General features: G+C 45.6%; 1 protein-coding gene across 2 annotated transcripts in view; it reads right to left on the bottom strand.

Annotated features, from left to right (window-relative positions):
• VWF (von Willebrand factor) overlaps nt 1-19,472 on the bottom strand; it is a 173,055-nt gene that overhangs the window by 20,669 nt on the left and 132,914 nt on the right. For both annotated transcript variants that reach the window (XM_081957932.1, XM_081957933.1), the window contains 7 exons: nt 19,118-19,222; nt 18,735-18,940; nt 16,635-16,784; nt 8,228-8,338; nt 5,732-5,915; nt 3,920-3,960; nt 1,118-1,234 (listed from right to left, as the gene is read on the bottom strand). In XM_081957932.1, the coding sequence (XP_081814058.1) occupies nt 1,118-1,234; nt 3,920-3,960; nt 5,732-5,915; nt 8,228-8,338; nt 16,635-16,784; nt 18,735-18,940; nt 19,118-19,222 (914 nt within the window). The remainder of the gene's footprint in view (nt 1-1,117; nt 1,235-3,919; nt 3,961-5,731; nt 5,916-8,227; nt 8,339-16,634; nt 16,785-18,734; nt 18,941-19,117; nt 19,223-19,472) is intronic.

Below are 19,472 nucleotides of genomic sequence, written 5' to 3'. Positions count from 1 at the left end.
CCCACCTCTGGTACAAAAGCTCTGAATTAGTCTGCTGCTGTGAACTGAAACTGTTCTCTCCTCTGCCTACATTCTATATACAATGTGGTATATACTACCACATTGGAAAACCAGTTTTTGGTACTGTGTACTTATTTCATGTGTTATATTATATATAAACAGAAGTTAATGAATCCTGCTGAATCAGTTACCTGTGTGCGCTTTCTGGCTTTGATTGCTGCAACAAACTCTGACAGTATATTGGGTGGTGTGATGACACAAAAGCAACACAGCCAGACGACAGGTCTAACTCCCCTTTATTGCTCCCGCTGTGCCCGCAAACATCCCCACGTTTACTACAAGTCCTGGAGTGAAGCTCTCACACTGCACCTTCAGAAGGCTCTGGCTGTGAGTAGTCCAGTAAGCCAAGTTAGCCAAACAGTAAGCAGGGCCAGCAGTCCAGTAAACCTGGTTAGCCAAACAGTAACCAGATCAAGAAGTTCAGCGAAGCAGGCACACTGGCAAACCCCACAAGACAGAACACAGTAATCTCCAGACGTCAACAAGTGCACACAAGGCTCCACCTACTCAACGCTTGTTCCTGACAAATGCCCCTCCCACTGGCACCTCCTTACATCTGAGTCCCCAGGTGTGCCTTGTGAAAGGGGGTGGGGCACTTTCCTCCCTCATAGCTGGCCCAGTCTACGTTGGTCTCACCTTCTCTCGTCTCTCCATGCCCTAGGATCAGGAGGGGGTGGTCCTTGCTCTTTGCCTGAGCTTTGTCTCTCCTGCTCCTCCCTGTCTGCAAACCTTTCTAATCCTGAAAAACTTTGCCCGGACTGACTCTGCCCTTCCCCAGTTTTGTCCAAGGACAACAGAGCTGCCCTCTCAATCTCTGTCGGCTCTTTTTCCAGCTCATCTTCCCCCGCAGACTCCGATTCCGATGGGGGCCTGACAGGTGGGTTATGGCTTTCAAACAGAAAGAATCTCCAATACTTTGGCCACCAAATGAAAAGATTTAATTGGAAATTAAATCCCATATTTTCTGACAGAGCTGAGAGTAGAAAGACCAAAGGCTGTTGCAATTCGGAACCTCCAAAGTCAAGAAAGCTCCTTGAAGCATGATGTTCCCTCTTACCTTGGGGCATGGTTGACAGGTAAATTTCCCACACATCAATTTGTATGACAGGTACAGTCCCTGCTGTGTGGTACATTGGCAAGTGGTACACTCATCCAGCATCATGCGTTTCCCTGGCTGAAAGAAAAGGAGAACATGTTTTGCTGCCTTAGGTTGTCATTCCTATCATGAGAAACACCAAGATTGGACCTTTCATCCCCACTGCACCATTTCTTGCAAAGTTAAATGAGGAAAATCCTACGGGAAGAGGAGAATAACAAGGGCGAGTAACTCAGCCAGCCAAGCAGAAGCTTCCAGGTTCAATTCCTGGGGTCCCCAAGTCAGGCTGAAATCCTAGATTGTGATCCACCAAAGGAAGAGGAGGAGACTGCAGCCAAAACAACAGAATAACAGAGTTGGAAGGGACCTTAGAGGTCTTCTAGTCCAACTCTCCTGCTCAAGCAGGAGATCCCATACCAGGGTGTCAAACTTGATTTCATTGAGGGCCGCATCAGGGTTGTGTTTGACCTTAAGGGGCCATGGTGGGCATGGCCAGGCTGGGTGTGGCCAGCTCAACGTCACTCGTGTCAGGGGGTGCTTGTGGCAGTCTGAGCGCTTTGCTTGCGAAGCTCCGTTTTCTGCTGCGACAGCCTCCTGCAACCTTCTGCCAGCAAAAATGGAGCTTGGGAAGACCGCATGTAGCCCTCCCAAGCTCTGTTTTCAGTGGCAGAAGCACCGCAGAGCGGTCCTTCGCTATTCCCAGGGCGGCCCTCAGGGCCAGATCTAAGCACCCCATGGTCTGGATCCGGCCCCCGGGGCTTGAGTTGGGCACCCCTACCCTATACCATTCCAGACCTGCCTAGTCTCCTCTTAAAAACCTCCAGTGATGGAGCACCCACAATCTCTGAGGAAAGTTGTTCTTGATAGAATTGCTGAATTACACCTCCTAACATCTGGCTGATGATACTCAGTAGCATTAGAAGAGCCACTTGACTCTACATGTCATGTGTTAGCTATGCGCTCAAATTAATTGTTAACTCAAGTAGTTTGCCTGCTCTCTCTTCCCCAGGTTAAGCACCAATCTTCTCAGCAGAAATCACTTCCTCGCACCCCAAAGAGTTGCGAATATTCACCTAATGCACTGGTCTCAGTGGGATTTCAATGGGCCAAATCAGAGGTGGTATTCAGCCGGTTCCAACCGGTTCTGGTGAACCAGTAGTGGAATTTTTGTGTAGTTCGAGGAACCGGCAAATGCTACCTCTGGCTGGCCTCACCCCCATCTATTCGCTGCCTCTGGAATCCCAGCTGATCGGAGTCCCAGCTGATTGGCTGGGTCTTTTTCTGTTGCCCTGCACAGGAGAACAGGGAGCTGGAAAGCAGATTAGTGGGGTGAGGAGGGAATGGGGATTTTACAGTATCCTCCCCCCAGGAGTAAGGAGGGAATGGGGATTTTACAGTATCCTCCCCCCAGGAGTAAGGAGGGAATGGGGATTTTACAGTATCCTCCCCCCAGGAGTAAGGAGGGAATGGGGATTTTGCAGTATGCTTCCCCCAGGAGTAAGGAGGGAATGGGGATTTTACAGTATCCTCTCCCCAGGAGTAAGGAGGGAATGGGGATTTTGCAGTATGCTTCCCCCAGGAGTAAGGAGGGAATGGGGATTTTACAGTATCCTCCCCCCAGGAGTAAGGAGGGAATGGGGATTTTGCAGTATGCTTCCACCAGGAGTAAGGAGGGAATGGGAATTTTGCAGTATGCTTCCCCTGCCATGCCCAACAATCCACACCCACCAATCCCCGCCCCACCCACAGAACCAGAAGTAAAACCTTTTGAATCCCACCACTGGGCCAATTCAATACAATACAATAGCAGAGTTGGAAGGGACTTTGGAGGTCTTCTAGTCCAACCCCCTGCCTATGCAGGAAACCCTATACTGTTTCAGACAGATGGCTATCCAACATCTTCTTAAAGACTTCCAGTGTTGGGGCATTCACAACTTCTGGAGGCAAGTTGTTTCATTGATTAATTGTTCTAACTGTCAGGAAGTTTCTCCACAGTTCTAAGTTGCTTCCCTCCTTGATTAGTTTCCACCCATTGCTTCTTGTTCTGCCCTCAGGTGCCTTGGAGAATAGTTTGACTCCCTCTTCTTTGTGGCAACCCCTGAGATATTGGAACACTGCTATCATGTCTCCCCTAGTCCTTCTTTCTATTAAACTAGACATACCCAGTTCCTGCAACTGTTCTTCATATGATTTAGCCTCCAGTCCCCTAATCATCTTTGCTGCTCTTCTCTGCACTCTTTCTAGAGTCTCCGCATCTTTTCTACATCGTGGTGACCAAAACTGAATGCAGTAATTCCTTTTTTTAAATCAGTCGGTCAGAGAGAATGTCCTTCAAATGATTTCAGCCGGGTTCCACCTTATTTTTTTTCCCGGGGTTATCAGAAAAAAGTGTTGCATCTATTCATTGTTTGCTTAGCATCACATCCAAAGCATAAAAGAAGAGCATTTTACCTTGGAAGAGAATGTCCTAACGGTGGTGTTCCAGAAGGCAGCTGGACTTCCTTGGTTTCTGCCCTTGAAAGTCCAAATGCCGTTTGAAAAATCACCTTTGGGACTTTGCTCCTTCCTTCTCTCTCCTGCTTAGTTTTTATCTTAATTGAGTTTTAAATTTAAGGTCTTTATTGATTGTTTTAATGTTTTATGCTGCATTTCATTCAATAACTGTAATCCGCCTAGAGTCGCCCTTGGCAAGACAGGAAGCATGCAAGTTTGATAAATAAATAAATACACGCAAATGGAACAGATGTTTGGCTAGAATCTTACCGCAAGAACAGTACCATTCAAGATACAGCCATTCACAGGTTCTGCAAGAGAGAAGTTGCAAGTATTGGCATCTGACTCTTCTACAGGACAGTGAAAATGCCAACTTCATTTTTAATGTCTCATCCTCATCCTCAGCATCCCATTGGTTGATAGCTAGCACGCTGGCAGCAACCCATATCAACCGTTAGCACCAGTCAATGAAATTTGTGACGCATCTTTAAATGTTCACTTGACTGAGTTTCATGCTTAACAAATAAAAGAAATAACAACAAGAACAATAATAATATCAATAAATTGCAGTTTCCTGCAATAACACCAGCGGAACTGCAAAAAACTGTGCTACTCGGAACATCTTATATTTTAAGAAGGTCCTTGGTTGAGACCTAGGACGCTGGCAGCAAACCGTATCAACCATTAGCACCAGTCACTGGTATTTGTAATGCATTTTTGCATGTTCAGTTGGCTGAGTTTCATGTTTAATGAATAAAGTAAATAATAATAATAATAATAATAATAATAATAATAATAATAATAATAATAATAATAATAATAACAACAACAATAATAACAACAACAACAATAATGAGGAGGAGGAGGAGGAGGAGGAGGAGGAGGAGGAGGAGGAGGAGGAGGAGGAGGAGGAAGAGAAGGAGAAGGAGAAGGCGGAAGAGGAGGAGAAGGAAGAAAAAGGTAGTACTTAGTTGATACCTAGGACGCTAGCAGCAAACCGTATCAACCATTAGCACCAGTCACTGGTATTTGTGATGCATTTTTGAATGTTCAGTTGGCTGAGTTTCATGTTTAATGAATAAAGTAAATAATAATAATAATAATAACAACAACAACCCAATTGTAATTGGAACCCTTGCAGCAATACCTAAAGGGCTACCTCGCTATTTGAAAATTCTAAATTTACCTGACTTGAACATTCTGAATCGATTTGTTGTGATAGAAACGCTAGTTTATACTATTATATAAAAGTAAAAAGTTTAGGTTTGATATTACTGATGTCAGACTCTACTTTGCTTGCTTGCTATCGGCTGCCATAGGAACGGGCAGGGTGGGGGTTTGAGGTACTTGGGAGGGGGAATTACTGGTGCAAAACTTAAGAAGGTAGTTTTGTTCTCGTCATCGTCTGCGCATGCTGATGGCTTGGGTTTGGTCAAGGTCAACCATCTTTGCATACCAACTGGAAGAGGCCTTTTGAAGATGCACCCCACATGACACCTTAGGGAGTTGCAGATTGAACATTGGGTTGGGGTAATTGGAGGGGGAGGGTGCTGGGAAACGTTTGATATGTACAGTACATGTTCGTGCCTTTTTGGCTCAGATCTTGCTTTTCTTTTGCTGCTTTCAATTCATATCTAGTAAAAGTACTTTATCTCTATTCAAATGGAGTTCAGGTTTTTCTTTCTTGGATATTGAAGGAGGCACATCTGACAATAAGCAATATCTCACTTTGCACCCATCCCGGAGTTCAAAGCTTCCGTGGGGCAGCACCCAAATGTCTAACCCCTGCAGCGACCAGGAAAAGCGACCATGCCTGACAATTGTATTATTCTACTGCATCAGAAGGAGTCAGAAGTCAATGCCTTTTTTTCCCATATATATATATCTATATGTACATAAAGATATTGCCACTGCAATACCCTACAGCAGCAAAATTAAATTCTGACTTCTCCCAGCCTGTCTCACAAACACCAGAATGTCTTCTATAGGTGTCCTATCTAAAGTGTCACATTTAAGTTCGATTGCAAACATCTCAAGATGGTGCAAGAAGGTATGTCTTCTTCTGAATGGACCAGTTCTTACCACACCGACAGGAAGGGCAGCATCCGGATCTCTGGTCACAGCGCATCTCTGTGGCAAACGGGCAACTGATTGGCTCCCTTGGTTGGCATGACACATTCCTGGTCTGGATAAAGACCTCCTCATTCACACGGACACATTTTTTGATGACGCAGGGAGCATCCGGAAACGTCCATTCGGAGCCAACCTAGGAATGTAGGACAACAGAAGGGTTTAGGCAGCCCAAAGACCATCCTTTCTTGATAACTTGTTCAGGGAAGACATGTGCATGATGTTCCCCTATGAAGCAGAACATGACTTTCCTCGCCCCCAAGGTAGAGCAGTGTGAATAAAACTAAACAGTTCCCCTTATCCTATTTGTAAATCTCTCCCATTTGTAAGGCTTGGGGAAAAAACTAGAAAGCAATTGCAGTAGCTTTCTTCTGTTCTAAAGGTAAAAGTAAAGGTTCACCTCGCATATATGTGCTAATCGTTCCTGACTCTAGGGGGCGGTGCTCATCTCCGTTTCAAGTCCGAAGAGCCAGAGCTGTCCAAAGACATCTCTGTGGTCATGTGGCCGGCATGACTCAACGCCAAAGGCGCATGGAACGCTGTTACCTTCCCACCAAAGGTGGTTCCTATTTTTCTACTTGCATTTTTACATGCTTTCGAACTGCTAGGTTGGCAAAAACTGGGACAAGTAACGGGAGCTCACACCGTTACATGGCGTTAGGGATTTGAACTGCCGACCTTTCTGATCGACACACTCAGCATCCTAGCCAGTGAGCCACCACGTCCCTTCTTCTGTTCTACAGGAGTGCAAAAGAATAATATCCAAGTAGGTATTCTCTGCTAAGAGCGGCATTGGGGGCCTAGCAGTGAAGGCGCTTGCCTCCCACTCAGAAGGTTGAGAGTTCAATCCTAGGTAGCAGCCGATGTTTCTCTTCTAGAGTGCAAAGATTTTTTTTTTTTTGCTGTGAGCCCCAAGTGGCATCAGGAAGGGCATCCGGCCAGTAAATGCTCACCTCCATCCAGTCTACCTGGAATTAAGGGATTACAGGGTCATAAAACGGGAGGAGATATTCTTTACTAGAATCTGGCCTTTATGATTCTACTGGTTCCTTTGGGCTCTTGATGGCTTCTGATATCCTTGGATCAACCGCAAGAAAGAAAGAAAAATACAAAGATGGAGGGAGTTATTAGGATTGTAAGAAAATGCCTTGCCTATGGGTGATCTCTCCCCTGTTTCTTTTCACAGCAGATAAAGCCAAGCAGTATTAAATTTACTCTAGGGAGTTGCAACGTGCAACCCTGTGCCGCAGTTGCTAAAACAGCCAACGCTACTGAATCGGTCGTGAAGATAAGAGGATACCATTACTGCCTTATTCCTATTCTAGATAGCATAAGATTCCTGCCTTGGGCAGGGAGTTGGACGAGAAGACCTCCAAACTCCCTTCCACCCCTATCATTCTATGATCCTCTGATACTGGGCGCTCTCTTCTTCCCGTCTGTGAAAGGAAAGGACAGAAATCCTTCCAAGCTGACTGTGGAAAGGATGCCATCATATTTCAGCTGAGCGCGTGACCAAGTTACTCCTGAAATCCAGATCTCAGTTCCGCCAGGGTTTAACCGTGGAGGCTGCGCCACACCGAAGAGCCACTTCAAGGGGTGCTTCAACTTAAATGTTGTTGAAACGAAGTGGTCCTTGAAGCTCTGTGCAGCTCTTACAATTCATGGCTTAAGTGCTTCTTTCCATCTAGTCTTCACCGGAAGGGAAGACTGTCTGCTCAAGGATAGCAGGAATGCCCATCCTGCCTCACCACGATGCCTTATGTCAGTGATGGCTAACCTTTTCATTGTCGTCCGAAAGTGCACATGCACAGTATGTGCGCCCAGATCAATTATGCAATGCATGCGCAACATGCCCCTTGTGCTCCTCCCTGTGCATGCATGCACAAACTTCTGTGTCCTGTTTGCAGCCTAGTAGGCCTCCCTACAGCCTTCTGGGACCAAAAAATGTGGTGTGGGTGGTCACCGCAACCCCTGTGCCCCATTTTGGGCCGAGTAAGCCTCCCTACCGCCTTCTAGGACCAAAATGTGCTTCAGGGGGGCACTGCACACCTCATACCCTATTTGGGCCTAGTAAGCCTCCCTACCGTCTTCTGGGACCAAATCGTCCTTCAGGGGGGCACTGCACCCCCCATACCTCATTTGGGCCTAGTAGGCCTCCCTACCGCCTTCTGGGACCAAAACGGGCTTCATGGGGGGCATTGCACCCCCCCATACCTCATTTTGGGCCTAGTAGGCCTCCCTCCAGCCTTCTGGGACCAAAAATAGGCCTCAGGGGGGAACGCTGCCCCCCCATGTTCCCCCACCCCCCTGCGCATGCACGGCAGAGACCCAAAAATCAGCTAAATGGCGGGAGGCGTGCACACATGCATGGTGGAGCTGAGCTGGGCCGACGGGTCTCTGCATTCCACCCGCGGAAAGCATGCCATAAGTTCACCATCATGGCCTTACGTTATGCCAAACGATGTCTTCATCTCCTCGAGACCAAAGAGGTGTATCTTGGCACATGGTTCTGAGACATTTTCCACAGCATGCTCCTTCTCTGTTGACGTACTTATATCCCTTCAAAACATGAAAGACACCACCGCAACAAAAGTCAAGCATGTATAACTTTTCTCGTATAATATATTACAGGCGGCCCTTAATGTGGGACCACAATTGAGCCCCAAATGCATGCCGCTAAGTAAGAAATCGGTTGAGTGTGGCCCCATTTTATGACTTTCCTTGCCACGTTTGTTAATCACTGCCACTGTTAAGTTAGTAACACATTAGTTAAGTGGATCTGATTTTCCCATTGACCTTGTTGATCAGAAGGTCGCAAAAGGGGACCCCATGACCCCAGGACATTGCAGCCGTCATAAATGAGTCAGTTGCCAGGGTCTGAATTTTGATCACACGACCATCAGGATGCTCTAACAGTTATAACTGGGAAAAATGGTCATAAGTCATTTTTTTTCCAGTGCTGTTGTAACTTTGAAAAGTCACTAAGCAACCTGTTGTAACCTGGCTTCCCCCATTGACTCCGTCGTTGGAAACCAGCTCTGAAGGTTACAAATGCCAATCGCATACCAGGTTTCCCTGAAAATAAGCCCCAACTAGAAAATAAGCCCTAGTATCATTATAGCAAGGGGGCCTATCCTTAGAAGGGTCACTCTCTCTGTCCGGGCTAGTGGAAGGCATGGCTGAGGCTTGCAACTCACCCCACTCACATCCCTTTAAATTGCTTTCCTCAAGAATCCGTGCACATGTGCGGGCGATCTCTGCCTCTCTCACGCGCTCCGAGCTCTCCAGGCCTAATCCCAGCAAGCAATCTGTGAGTCGATCGCAACGCATGCCACGAGGGCTCTTCAAAATGGCCACCACAAGGTGTTCTGTTGCCGGCAGCTTAAAATGGCCACCACTGCTAGCCGCTGCTTCTCCGACACGTCGGTGGTGATTTCGACGCAAAAAGGCAAGCGCAACAATGGAATCAAGCCCCCTCAACCTCTGTTAAACAGAGGATTCTATGGCTCGTAGCAGGAGAAAGAGGGGCTGCTAGTAGTGGAATACACCAGGTGGTGGAATACAGCCATGGACCAGGGGCTGCACTAAACTGCCCCTGTTCCAGTGGTGAGATACGACCGGTGTGCCCTGGTATGGGCGTACCAGTGCCTGCTGGTGCACCAAGTACCATTCCGGAACGGTGTTCCGGAGGGCCCAGCCACCTGCCCGCGCTCCTTACCTGTATTTGGGCTGTTAGACCCTTCCGCAGCCGCTCACGGAAATGCTTCATTGAGCAGCTGGAGCATTGCGGAGGCGTACAGGCGATAAGTATGCATGCACACATTCATGTGGTGGACGCCCAGCCCTGTTGCACCGTACCAGTTGCACCGGGATCCGGAACCCACCACTGTCCCATTCACAGTCCTCAATTTAGGTAAATTTAAAGATGCCCAATTTAATAGTTCAGATTGTCCAACAGGTTAAAGTCAATAATTCAGAAGCGGAACCAAGGGAAAACAATCTTGGACCAGACAGACAGAGATTTTTTTTCAGGATGCTCGTAATATAATCCCTACCCCCAAAATAAGCCCCAGTTAAGATTGTCAGTCGGACAGATGCATTTAGTACCATGTTTTCCCCAAAATAAAACCTAATGTGTCTTTTGGAACAAAAATTAATATAAGACCTGGTCTTATTTTGGGGGGAAATATAACCCCAAAATAACCCCAGGATATTATAACTCTCATAAATACATGCTGGTTGCCAAGCAACTGAATTTTGATCACATGACCACGGGGATGCTACAACAGTCTCAAGTGTGCAAAAAATGGTCGTAACTTATTTCAGTGGCCCTGTAATTTCAAGCGGTCACTAAACAAACGGTTGTAATTCAAGGACCACCCAGATGTAATTCATACCCTTGAGAATCCTAACTACTTCCTTTCTTCCTCATTAAACAGTTGGAGGACGAACTTCCCCAGAAGCAAGCGTGACACCTCCAATTTTTTGGAGCGCAAAATATTTTCCCAGGCAATCTTAAAATCTGTTCCTGCTTATTAAAACGTTTGCCGCACTAACAGGGTCGTTCGTTCCCTTAACTGGTGGCTTTTCTTTCTATTTCAGGCTTCACAATTCTGTTTTACGGTTTTAAATTATTCCTGTAAGTCACCCAGAGAACAGCGGTATTTAGGGGAATATAAATATTATAAGCTGGGGAGGGGGGGTTGTTTTGCCGGGTCCTAATTAGAAGCACAAGGGAGCTCATCTGTAACCTTACATGAAAACTATGAAGGGCGTATTTTAAAAAACAAAATCATGAACTTTATTTATGTCACTCACTTTGCAGAGAGAGAGAGAGAGAGAGAGAGGGAGGGAGGGAGGGAGGGAGGGAGGGAGGAGAGAGAGAGAGAGAGAGAGAGAGAGAGAGAGAGAGAGAGAGAGAGAGAGAGAGAGAGAGAGAGAGAGATGTAAATTGCATTGACTTGACTGTGGTAGATATCAGAACTCTTGTAGCAAACCGATCCCCAGAAAAATCAGAGCCCGGCTAATATAATTAAATCTGGGATGAGTAGCCTAAATTCCTAAAACTTTCCAACAGAATCAGAATCAGAAGATGATTGGTGGATTGAAGGCTAAAGCATACAAAGAACGGTTGCAGGAGTTGGGTTTGTCTAGTCAAGTGAAATGGGGGACTAGGGGATGCGTGATAGCAATCTATCTAGGTGTGTGTGTGTGTGTGTGTGTGTGTGTGTGTGTTCGTTCGTTCCAGCATTACTTTGGAATGCCTTGAGCAATTTCAGCCAAACTTGATACACAGATGACTTACTCTGTGGAAACAAATAATGTGGGGGTTACCCTGAACATCCCTCAGGATGTGTGTTCTGTTACGATACAGCCTGTTGTGCCTTCAAATGGCTTCTACTGTACAGCCATAAAATGGCTTCTACTGTACAGTGCTGTGGAGTTGCCATGGTAACAGCTTTAAGTACTCCACAAGTTGGCTCCCTCTGTAAGGGGGAAAAACCAAACATTAGAAATTACGTTCAGTCCGGACATTCCCCCCCTCCCTATAAATAAATATCCGGACAACAAGCAAGTGATCAGCTAGTGTTTCAATATTTGAGAAGTTGCCACAAAGAAGAGGGAGGTCAACCTACCCCAAAGCACCTGAAGGATAGGACGAGAAACAATGGATGGAAACTAATCAAGGAGAGAAGCAAGCTAGAACTAAGAAGAAATTTCTCGACAGTGAGAACAAGCAAACAGTGGAAAGGCCGGTTCTTCCTTGGAACAATCTATATAGCCATTCAAACCTGTGGCGTTTTGAATTAAATTGTATTCTACCTAGAAATTTAATAAATGAGGTCTTGGGCAAACTTATCCAACACACTTTCCTCTTCCTCCTATATTTCCCATCCCAACGACCCTGTGAGGACGCTTGGGCTATGCGCGACCCCAACTGGCCCAAAGTCCACCCCTTGATGAAGCATTTTCAATGTTTATTTGATTCTATTCCATATAATATCAATTATATTGTGTTTAATGAAAGTGTGCCCTTTAAAAGAGCTGTGTGTGATCCTGTATAGAGGAAGGTCATACTCAAAAGAGATCCTTTCTTCACAGAAACAAAAAATAAATAAAAATGCCCGAGAAATGAATGCTTTTAACTAGTGGCAACCTAATCCCCTTATTTGATTACCACTTGTAGCATTTACCCAATCATCCAAAACAGGGGAAATGTTCTTGTTATTTTTTGGAAGGACGTCCCGCTTTTTTCACAGCCTTAAATCTTTCCTGATGTCGCCATAGAGGCATCTCGTTCTGAAGGGGGGCCCTACGTTCCCCCGCGAAGTCAGTGGCAACAGCGGCACCTGCTGGCCTGTGGATTTCATGACAGACAAGGAAGAATCCTCTCCAGGAAGGTCAGGTCCATAACGTTGAGAGAAATCGCCGAATAGCCGAGTTGGAAGGGACCCTGGAGTCCTAACTAAGGAGACATTTCCTGACCGTGAGAAGAATTCGTCAGTGGAACGCCTTGCTTCCAGAAGCTGTGGGTGCTCCATCAATGCAGGCTTTTAAGAAGAGATTGGACAACTATTTTCCAGAATGATATATGGCAGGGATGGCTAACCTTTTTCCCATTGTGTGCCAAAAGCGGGGGGAGCGCGGGGGGAGGGGTCGTGCGTGGGCGTGCCCACCCCTGTGCGTGCATGCACATATGTTTCCCCGCCCATGCATGTGCAACTCCTGGCCTCCCCCCCGCTTTTGGCTCATGATGGACCCGTTTTTCGCCCTTCCCCAGGCTCCAGAGGCTTTGTAACAATCTGGGGAGGGCAAAAACAGGCTCCCCGTCCCCCCGGGAGGCCCACCGGATGCTTCAGGAAAGCTTCCAGAGGGCAAAATATGGCCAAAAAAGAAAGGTGAAGTCATGCACACTGGAGCATGCACACTGGAGCTGATAGGGCAACGCCTTGTGTGCCTTAACAAATGGCTCTGTGTGCCACCTGTGGCACAGGTGACATAGGTTCACCACCATGAGTATATGGTTTGAGCAGGGGGCTGGGTTAGAACAGGGGTCAGCAAACTGCGGCTCTGGAGCCACATGTGGCTCTTTCCTCCCTCTGCTGCGGCTCCGTCAACGGTCGACGCCACAATTTTGAGAGGAGCTTCCAGTGGGGGGGGGAGGGGGGAGAGAAGCACCAGGAGAAGACTCTATGGCAAGGGGAGGGTTTTCCGGTCGTCTCCACCATTGATAGGGCTTTTGGTTAGGACAGGTAGAGGAAAAAGGATGCCGCGCTAGGAGGAGACTCTATGGTGTGGCAACTGAACTTCCGGTCAGCTCCAGAATTGAACAGGGGGCTCCCGGTTAGGAACTTTGTGGCTCCCGGTGTTTTCCTTTCTGTGGGAAACGGGTCCAAATGGCTCTTTGAGTGTTTAAGTTTGCCGACCCCTTGGTTAGAAGATCTCCAAGAGTCCCTTTCCAACCCTATTATTCTATGTTCTAAATGACAAGTTTATCGGAGGCAGGCGCAATAGCTAAGACCATATTTACGCCAAAATAAGTGTCAGACCTGGAAGCCATCTTTTGCATTGGACCTTCAGGCCTGCCACATTTATTGCTGTGGGAAACTGGGAGGGGGGATTCTATGGAGTATGGGAGGTATAGTCAAAATAACATTCCTTTCTCAGAGAGTCAAGGATGTCTTGCTCTGCACCTGGACTGGTGTGACTGGGGAGCATCTCCAGTTTTGGACAGTGCCTGATTGGAGCATGGGATGGACATGTGGGTGCTGGGCAGGGGCTTGGGTGGGGGAAACCTGGTAGGTTTCAGATTCGGCTTTTCCCAGATGTGCCAATATGATATCTCTAATAAAATGGAACTTTTGAGGAAACTCAAGCGTCGGAGTCTTCTTTCGTTTGTGGGTGTTACTTGACAATAAGATCATCAAACTTTAGATCATAAAGTGCACATCACAGGAGGCTATCAGGCCATCATCTGGTCGATATTTCTCCCTTCTCCAATCTGGACATAGCAGCACCAAGCCATTCATCTTGGGATGTGCTCCCAACTATGGGACATGGCAGCTATATTTCAGAACGGTTGCAAATGCTTACTGTTTCATGTTCGAAAGCTTTCAACGTCTTTAAAATAGGCACTTTAAAAATAGCATTTGCACAAGCCCTTAAAAATCCCATCTTCTTGAAATTTTTATGGATTCTCATAACAAGCCCTTTTTATCTTCATGTCGAACACATGGGGAAGGACAAGCTTTCCTACTTCAAAAGAAAACCATCAGCATGAAACACGAGGGATTGTGCTCAGATTTTACGACCCGCCTCACCAAAGAGACAAGGTTACTGACTTCCCTAAGTTTGCCCTGTTATTAGCCAGTGAGATGGGTATTCCTGAAATTCAGGAAAAGAACTGCATTTTTGTTGGGTTCTATTTTATCAGCTGCTTTGCTCCAGCTTTGCTCCAGCTTTCCGGTACGGACGAGCAAAGCTGTGAGTGACAATTTCGTCCCACTGTTTATTTTTCCATATTGCAAATTAAATTTGTCACAGATTCTACACAGCTGTGCTTGTCTTTGTCTAACCTCTATACACACACACACATACACCAAATTGCAGGACGATTGAATTCTGTTGTATGCCCATTTTGATATTTGCATTGTGTAAATGATCTAGTTACGTGAAGGTAAACCTATGGCACATGTGCTGGAAGTGGCATGCAGAGTCATCTCTCTGGGCATGCAAGCTGTCGCCTGTTGCTCTTCCGGGTTCTAGCGGCTGGCCAACTGGTCTTCCGGTCAAACCGGAAGAGCAGGTGGCAAGTCAATATTCTCCTACACTATCGCCTGTATCTATCTATCTATCTATCTATCTATCTATCTATCTATCATCTATCTATCTATCTATCTATCTATCTATCTATCTATCTATCTATCATCTATCTAAACGTGACAATACCTCCCGCCTACCAGACATCTGGAAATCAGCCCTAGTCAACAAATGAGCCCCACCCACCACCCAGGCCGTTACAACACAAAACAACAATGGACACACAGCCAGCACCAATCAGCACCAATCTACCAATCACGATACAACCACACGACCAATCATTCCATTTACTGAAACAAAGCCAGCACTCCACACCCCCCCACCAAGATTTATAGAAAGGCGGCAGCTCCGACCATGCTTTAAGCCCAAAACCCAGCCTGAAGATGGCGAATGAGACCTCGCCGAAATGTTTCCAAGACAATCTCAATCTTACATGGGAAAAAACCCGAATACAACAAGACTAGCATACCTACACTGGTGAAAATCTACGAATATATATATATATATATATATATATATATATATATATATATATATATATATATATATATATATAGTCTCCCTTTATTTATTTATCAGTACAAATACAACATATATATGTATATGTATATGTATGTGTATATGTGTATATGTATATGTGTATGTATGTATGTGTATATATTTTATATATATATATATATATATATATATATAATCCCTCCCTCCCTCCTCTCTCTGTCTCTCTCTCCCTCTCCTTCCTTCCCCGTCTCCCTCTCCTTCTCTCTCCTTCCTTCCCTTCCTCCCTCTCTCTCTATCTTTCTCTCTCTCTTCTTCCCCCCTCCCTCCCCCCCCACTCTCTCTCATACACACACGCACACACACACACTTGTAACTGGCAATTGGCCTTGAATACAACAGAAGCCAAACTAAAATTATTTTTTTATTATTGTCAGTCAAGCTATTAATATCATATTTTATAACCTCACCAACAGCCTTTATGTACAGCAGCATTTTGTGATGTGTTACCGCACAACTGAGGAAATAAGCAGGTCTAATTCTTTTTCCACAGTTTGGTCTGAGCGGGGAATTAAAACCATGTGAAAAAAATATTTAAGCTAAGAAGAAGAAACGGTAACAGTAACAGAGTTGGAAGGGACCTTGGAGGTCATCTAGTCCAACCCCATGCTCACGCAGGAGACCCTCTACTAGGGATTTGAACCGCCGAACTGTAACGGCCCTGACAAAAGGTACATGATAATTTTTCACACTTATGATCATTGTAGCATCGCCGTGCTCATGCTTGACAACTGACTCACATTTATGACGGCTGCATGTCCCCGGGGTCACGTGATCCCCTTTTGCGACCTTCTGACAAGCAAAGTCAATGGGGAAGTCAGATTCACTTAACAGCTGGAATACTGACTTGACAACTGCAGTGATTCACTTAACAACTGTGGCAAGGAAAGTCGCAAACTGGGGCAAAACTTCACTTAACAAATGTCTCCCTTAGTCACATGAATCTTGGGCTCAGTTCTGGTTGTAAGTCAAGGACTGCGTGTATTATCAAATAGGGATCACTAGCAGAAGTGAGGAACTTCAGGGGTTTAAAGTCAGAATCGACGAGAAAGCTACTTTAGCAGGATTTCCTCACCTTTCTAACGCTACAAAACTTTTTTTTTAAAGTATTAATTGATAAAAGGTGATATTTTCAGGATAATGCAAATCAACGGGATCTTAGCTTTCCATTTCCCACCATTCAAGTCTGATATTTGTACAGATTCACTTAACAAAGGTGGCAGGAAAGGTCATTAAATGGGTCAAAACTCATTTAACAAGTGTCTTGCTTATCCGCATAAATTCTGGGGGAGGACTACCAACATATGGATTTACTAGCCCTAAGATTCCCTGGTCTTCAAGTACTAACCAGTTGAAGACAAGGTGTCCTTGTGTCATCCCCACCCACCCACCCCCACTCACTGTTACCTTGGAAGAGTCCAACTAGATTTAAAAAAAAAACTTTATTTTATTCTAAACAATATTTGGGAACTTTACCTACCGCTGGGCAGGACATACTGCATCCTTTCTCCAGACATTCTGTAATTCGGAGTCCTGTGACTGCATCTTTCATGTTGGTGCAAGAACATTCCTTACAGCCTTCCTCCCAGGTCATGCCAAGAGGGTAGACAATGTTGCGGTGGACGCACACCTGCCAAGAATGAGAAATAGTTTCATTTCATCTCCTGGAGTTCTGGCGGCATGCTTCGCTTCAACCATCCATAGAAGAGAAGAGAAGAGAAGAGAAGAGAAGAGAAGAGAAGAGAAGAGAAGAGAAGAGAAAGAGAAAGAGAAAGAGAAAGAGAAAGAGAAAGAGGGGAGGAGAGGAGAGGAGAGGAGAGGAGAGGAGAGGAGAGGAGAGGAGAGGAGAAGATAGGATTGAATAGAATAGAACAGAACAAAAACAGAATAGAATAGAACAGAGGATAGGATAGAATAGGACAGGAGAATAGAATAGAGAATAGAACAGAACAGAAGAGGGGAGGGGAGGGGCAGAGATGATAGGATAGGATTGAATAGAACAGAACAGAACAGAATAGAATAGAGAAGAGAAGAGAGAATAGAGTAGAGAATAAATAGAGTAAGAGAAGAGAAGAGAAGAGAAGAGAAGAGAAGAGAGAATAGAAGAGAATAGAACAGAAGAGGGGAGGGGAGGATTGAATAGAATAGAACAGAGAATATAGAGAACAGAGAATAGAATAGAGAATAAATGGGATAGGATAGGAGAATAGAATACAGAAGAGAAGAGAAGAGAAGAGAAGAGAAGAGAAGAGAAGAGAAGAGAAGAGAGAATAGAGAACAGAATAGACTAGAATAGAGGAGAGAAGAGAAGAGAAGAGAGAATAGAACAGAGGAGAGTAGAGGAGGAGAGAAGAGAGTTGGAAGAGACCTTAGAGGTCTTCTAGTCCAACCCCTACTCAGACAGGAAACCCTATACCATTTCAGATTATTATGTTATATTGGCAATGATAGCTACAGCTTTAAAAATGCTCAATTTAAATGTGCCAATATTTCCCACCTCTGGAGAAAACATTTTTTAAAAGCTTTCCCTAATGTCAGGCATGAAAGATCAAATTGACCGCTGAAGGCCCAATTAAACTGATTTATTTCTAAAAGAAATCTTCTCGACCAACAGTCAGCACCTGCTTGGAATTAGATAAGGGTCAACGGCACCTAAGGAGGGCTGAAACTAGTTCTCTTGTGGCTACGTAGGGATTCTAGACTGATCCCTCTTTTGACTCCCCCCTCCCCCAGGTTCTGCCACTCCTCCTAAACCTAAAGACTTTAAACAACAAAGTCCTTTTTTAATACAATTGTCACTTGTTTGCCTTACAAAACGATCAGATACGCTCACGGCCTATCTCCCTACTCAGAGGAAGTATACCCCACCAATGTGCCCCACCGAAGTATACCCATTTTAAAGCAATCTGTTCAGCGGTGGCTTTCACATTTTGTTACCACTGGTTCACTGTGCGAGTGCCCGTATGCACCCCTTCCACACTTGCGCCCGGCCTTCTGTGCATGCGCTTCGATCACACACACACCCGCCGCGCATGTAACCACCCTAAAAATGTGCTAAAATAGGACAGCATAGAGCCGGGGCAGGTGGGCAGGGCCACCAGTGATTTCTGCTACCAATTCGGGTGAACCGCTCCGAAATGACTGAATACCACCTCTGAATCTGATCCAGGAAGACAGTTCGATTATGATTTTAGAGAGGAAGGTAGCTTGACCACACTTGAATAGATCTTGATGCTCAGGCTGCTTTGAATAGCAAGGAAGTCAAAGAATTCCATCCCAGACAAAGTAAAAATCACAGGAAAGACCATGAAGCGAAGGCATATAGAATTGGGGCACAAAAAAGACCCACAAATTATTGGGAAAAAAATCAAAATCATTTGAAAAAGAGCCCGCCGTATAAACAAGACGAGACCGTCATGAGTTTGCAAGATCTCAAATCAGCTGCTACTGACCCACAATCCTGGGGATTGTTTACAAAGAATGGAAGGAAAATCTGATGTTTGGGAGGGGATTGACAGATATGGACCATGGAAAGGACTGGAGTTGATGTTGTTGTTGTTGTTGTTTATTTGGTTTTTACCTGATCAGGAATGCATGTAGTAGATGTGCAATCACAATCATTGGTGACAGACGATGAGAGATAACCCGGTGGGCAGGTCACCGTTGAATTGTTACAGCTACAAACACATTGAAATTCGTCGCAGCACTGAGTCTTCACCCAAGTCAGTTTACGGTGTGGTGGGCAGATCGGGGTGGGCTTTGACTCGCATTCTTCCTTTTTGCAGACTGCCCATCAAATCAGAAAACCCAAATAGTTAGCAGGAGAGGTGTCTGTCCCCCCCCCCCGTCCCCTGTGTTATAGGAAATGGGGAAAGAAGGTGAAATAGAAAACGTATCGCAGATGCCAAATAGGAGAGACGTTAGGAAGTCATCCCAGCATTTGGTGGTTGCAAAGAATATTACCGCAAGCATAATCAGGCCGACATCCTCCAGGATTTGTCTGGATCAGTCGGAGACCATCTTCGCAGTGAGGTATGGGGGGCACTTTACAAGAGATCTGATCGCAGACTAAAGACAGAAAACAACAACAACAAGGGAGATTATTCCTTGAGACAAACAACAGAGCAGCATCTATTCAGAGCATGAAGCAGCCAACAGGCCTGTGGCCAATTGTCAAAAGGTGGCTTAAGACCCATCAACTCTTGAGTGGCCTTTGGTGAGATGGATGGATGGATGGACGGACGGACGAACAAACAGGGATGGATGGATGGACACAGAGACAGACAGATATGGATGGATGGATGCACAGACATGGATG

The sequence above is a fragment of the Natrix helvetica genome, assembly GCF_964273705.1.
Source record: "Natrix helvetica genome assembly, chromosome: 6".
NCBI classification, from domain to species: Eukaryota; Metazoa; Chordata; class Lepidosauria; order Squamata; family Natricidae; genus Natrix; species Natrix helvetica.
The sequence above is the reverse complement of the archived record's forward strand: the minus strand, read 5'-3'. Positions and strand labels throughout refer to the sequence as shown.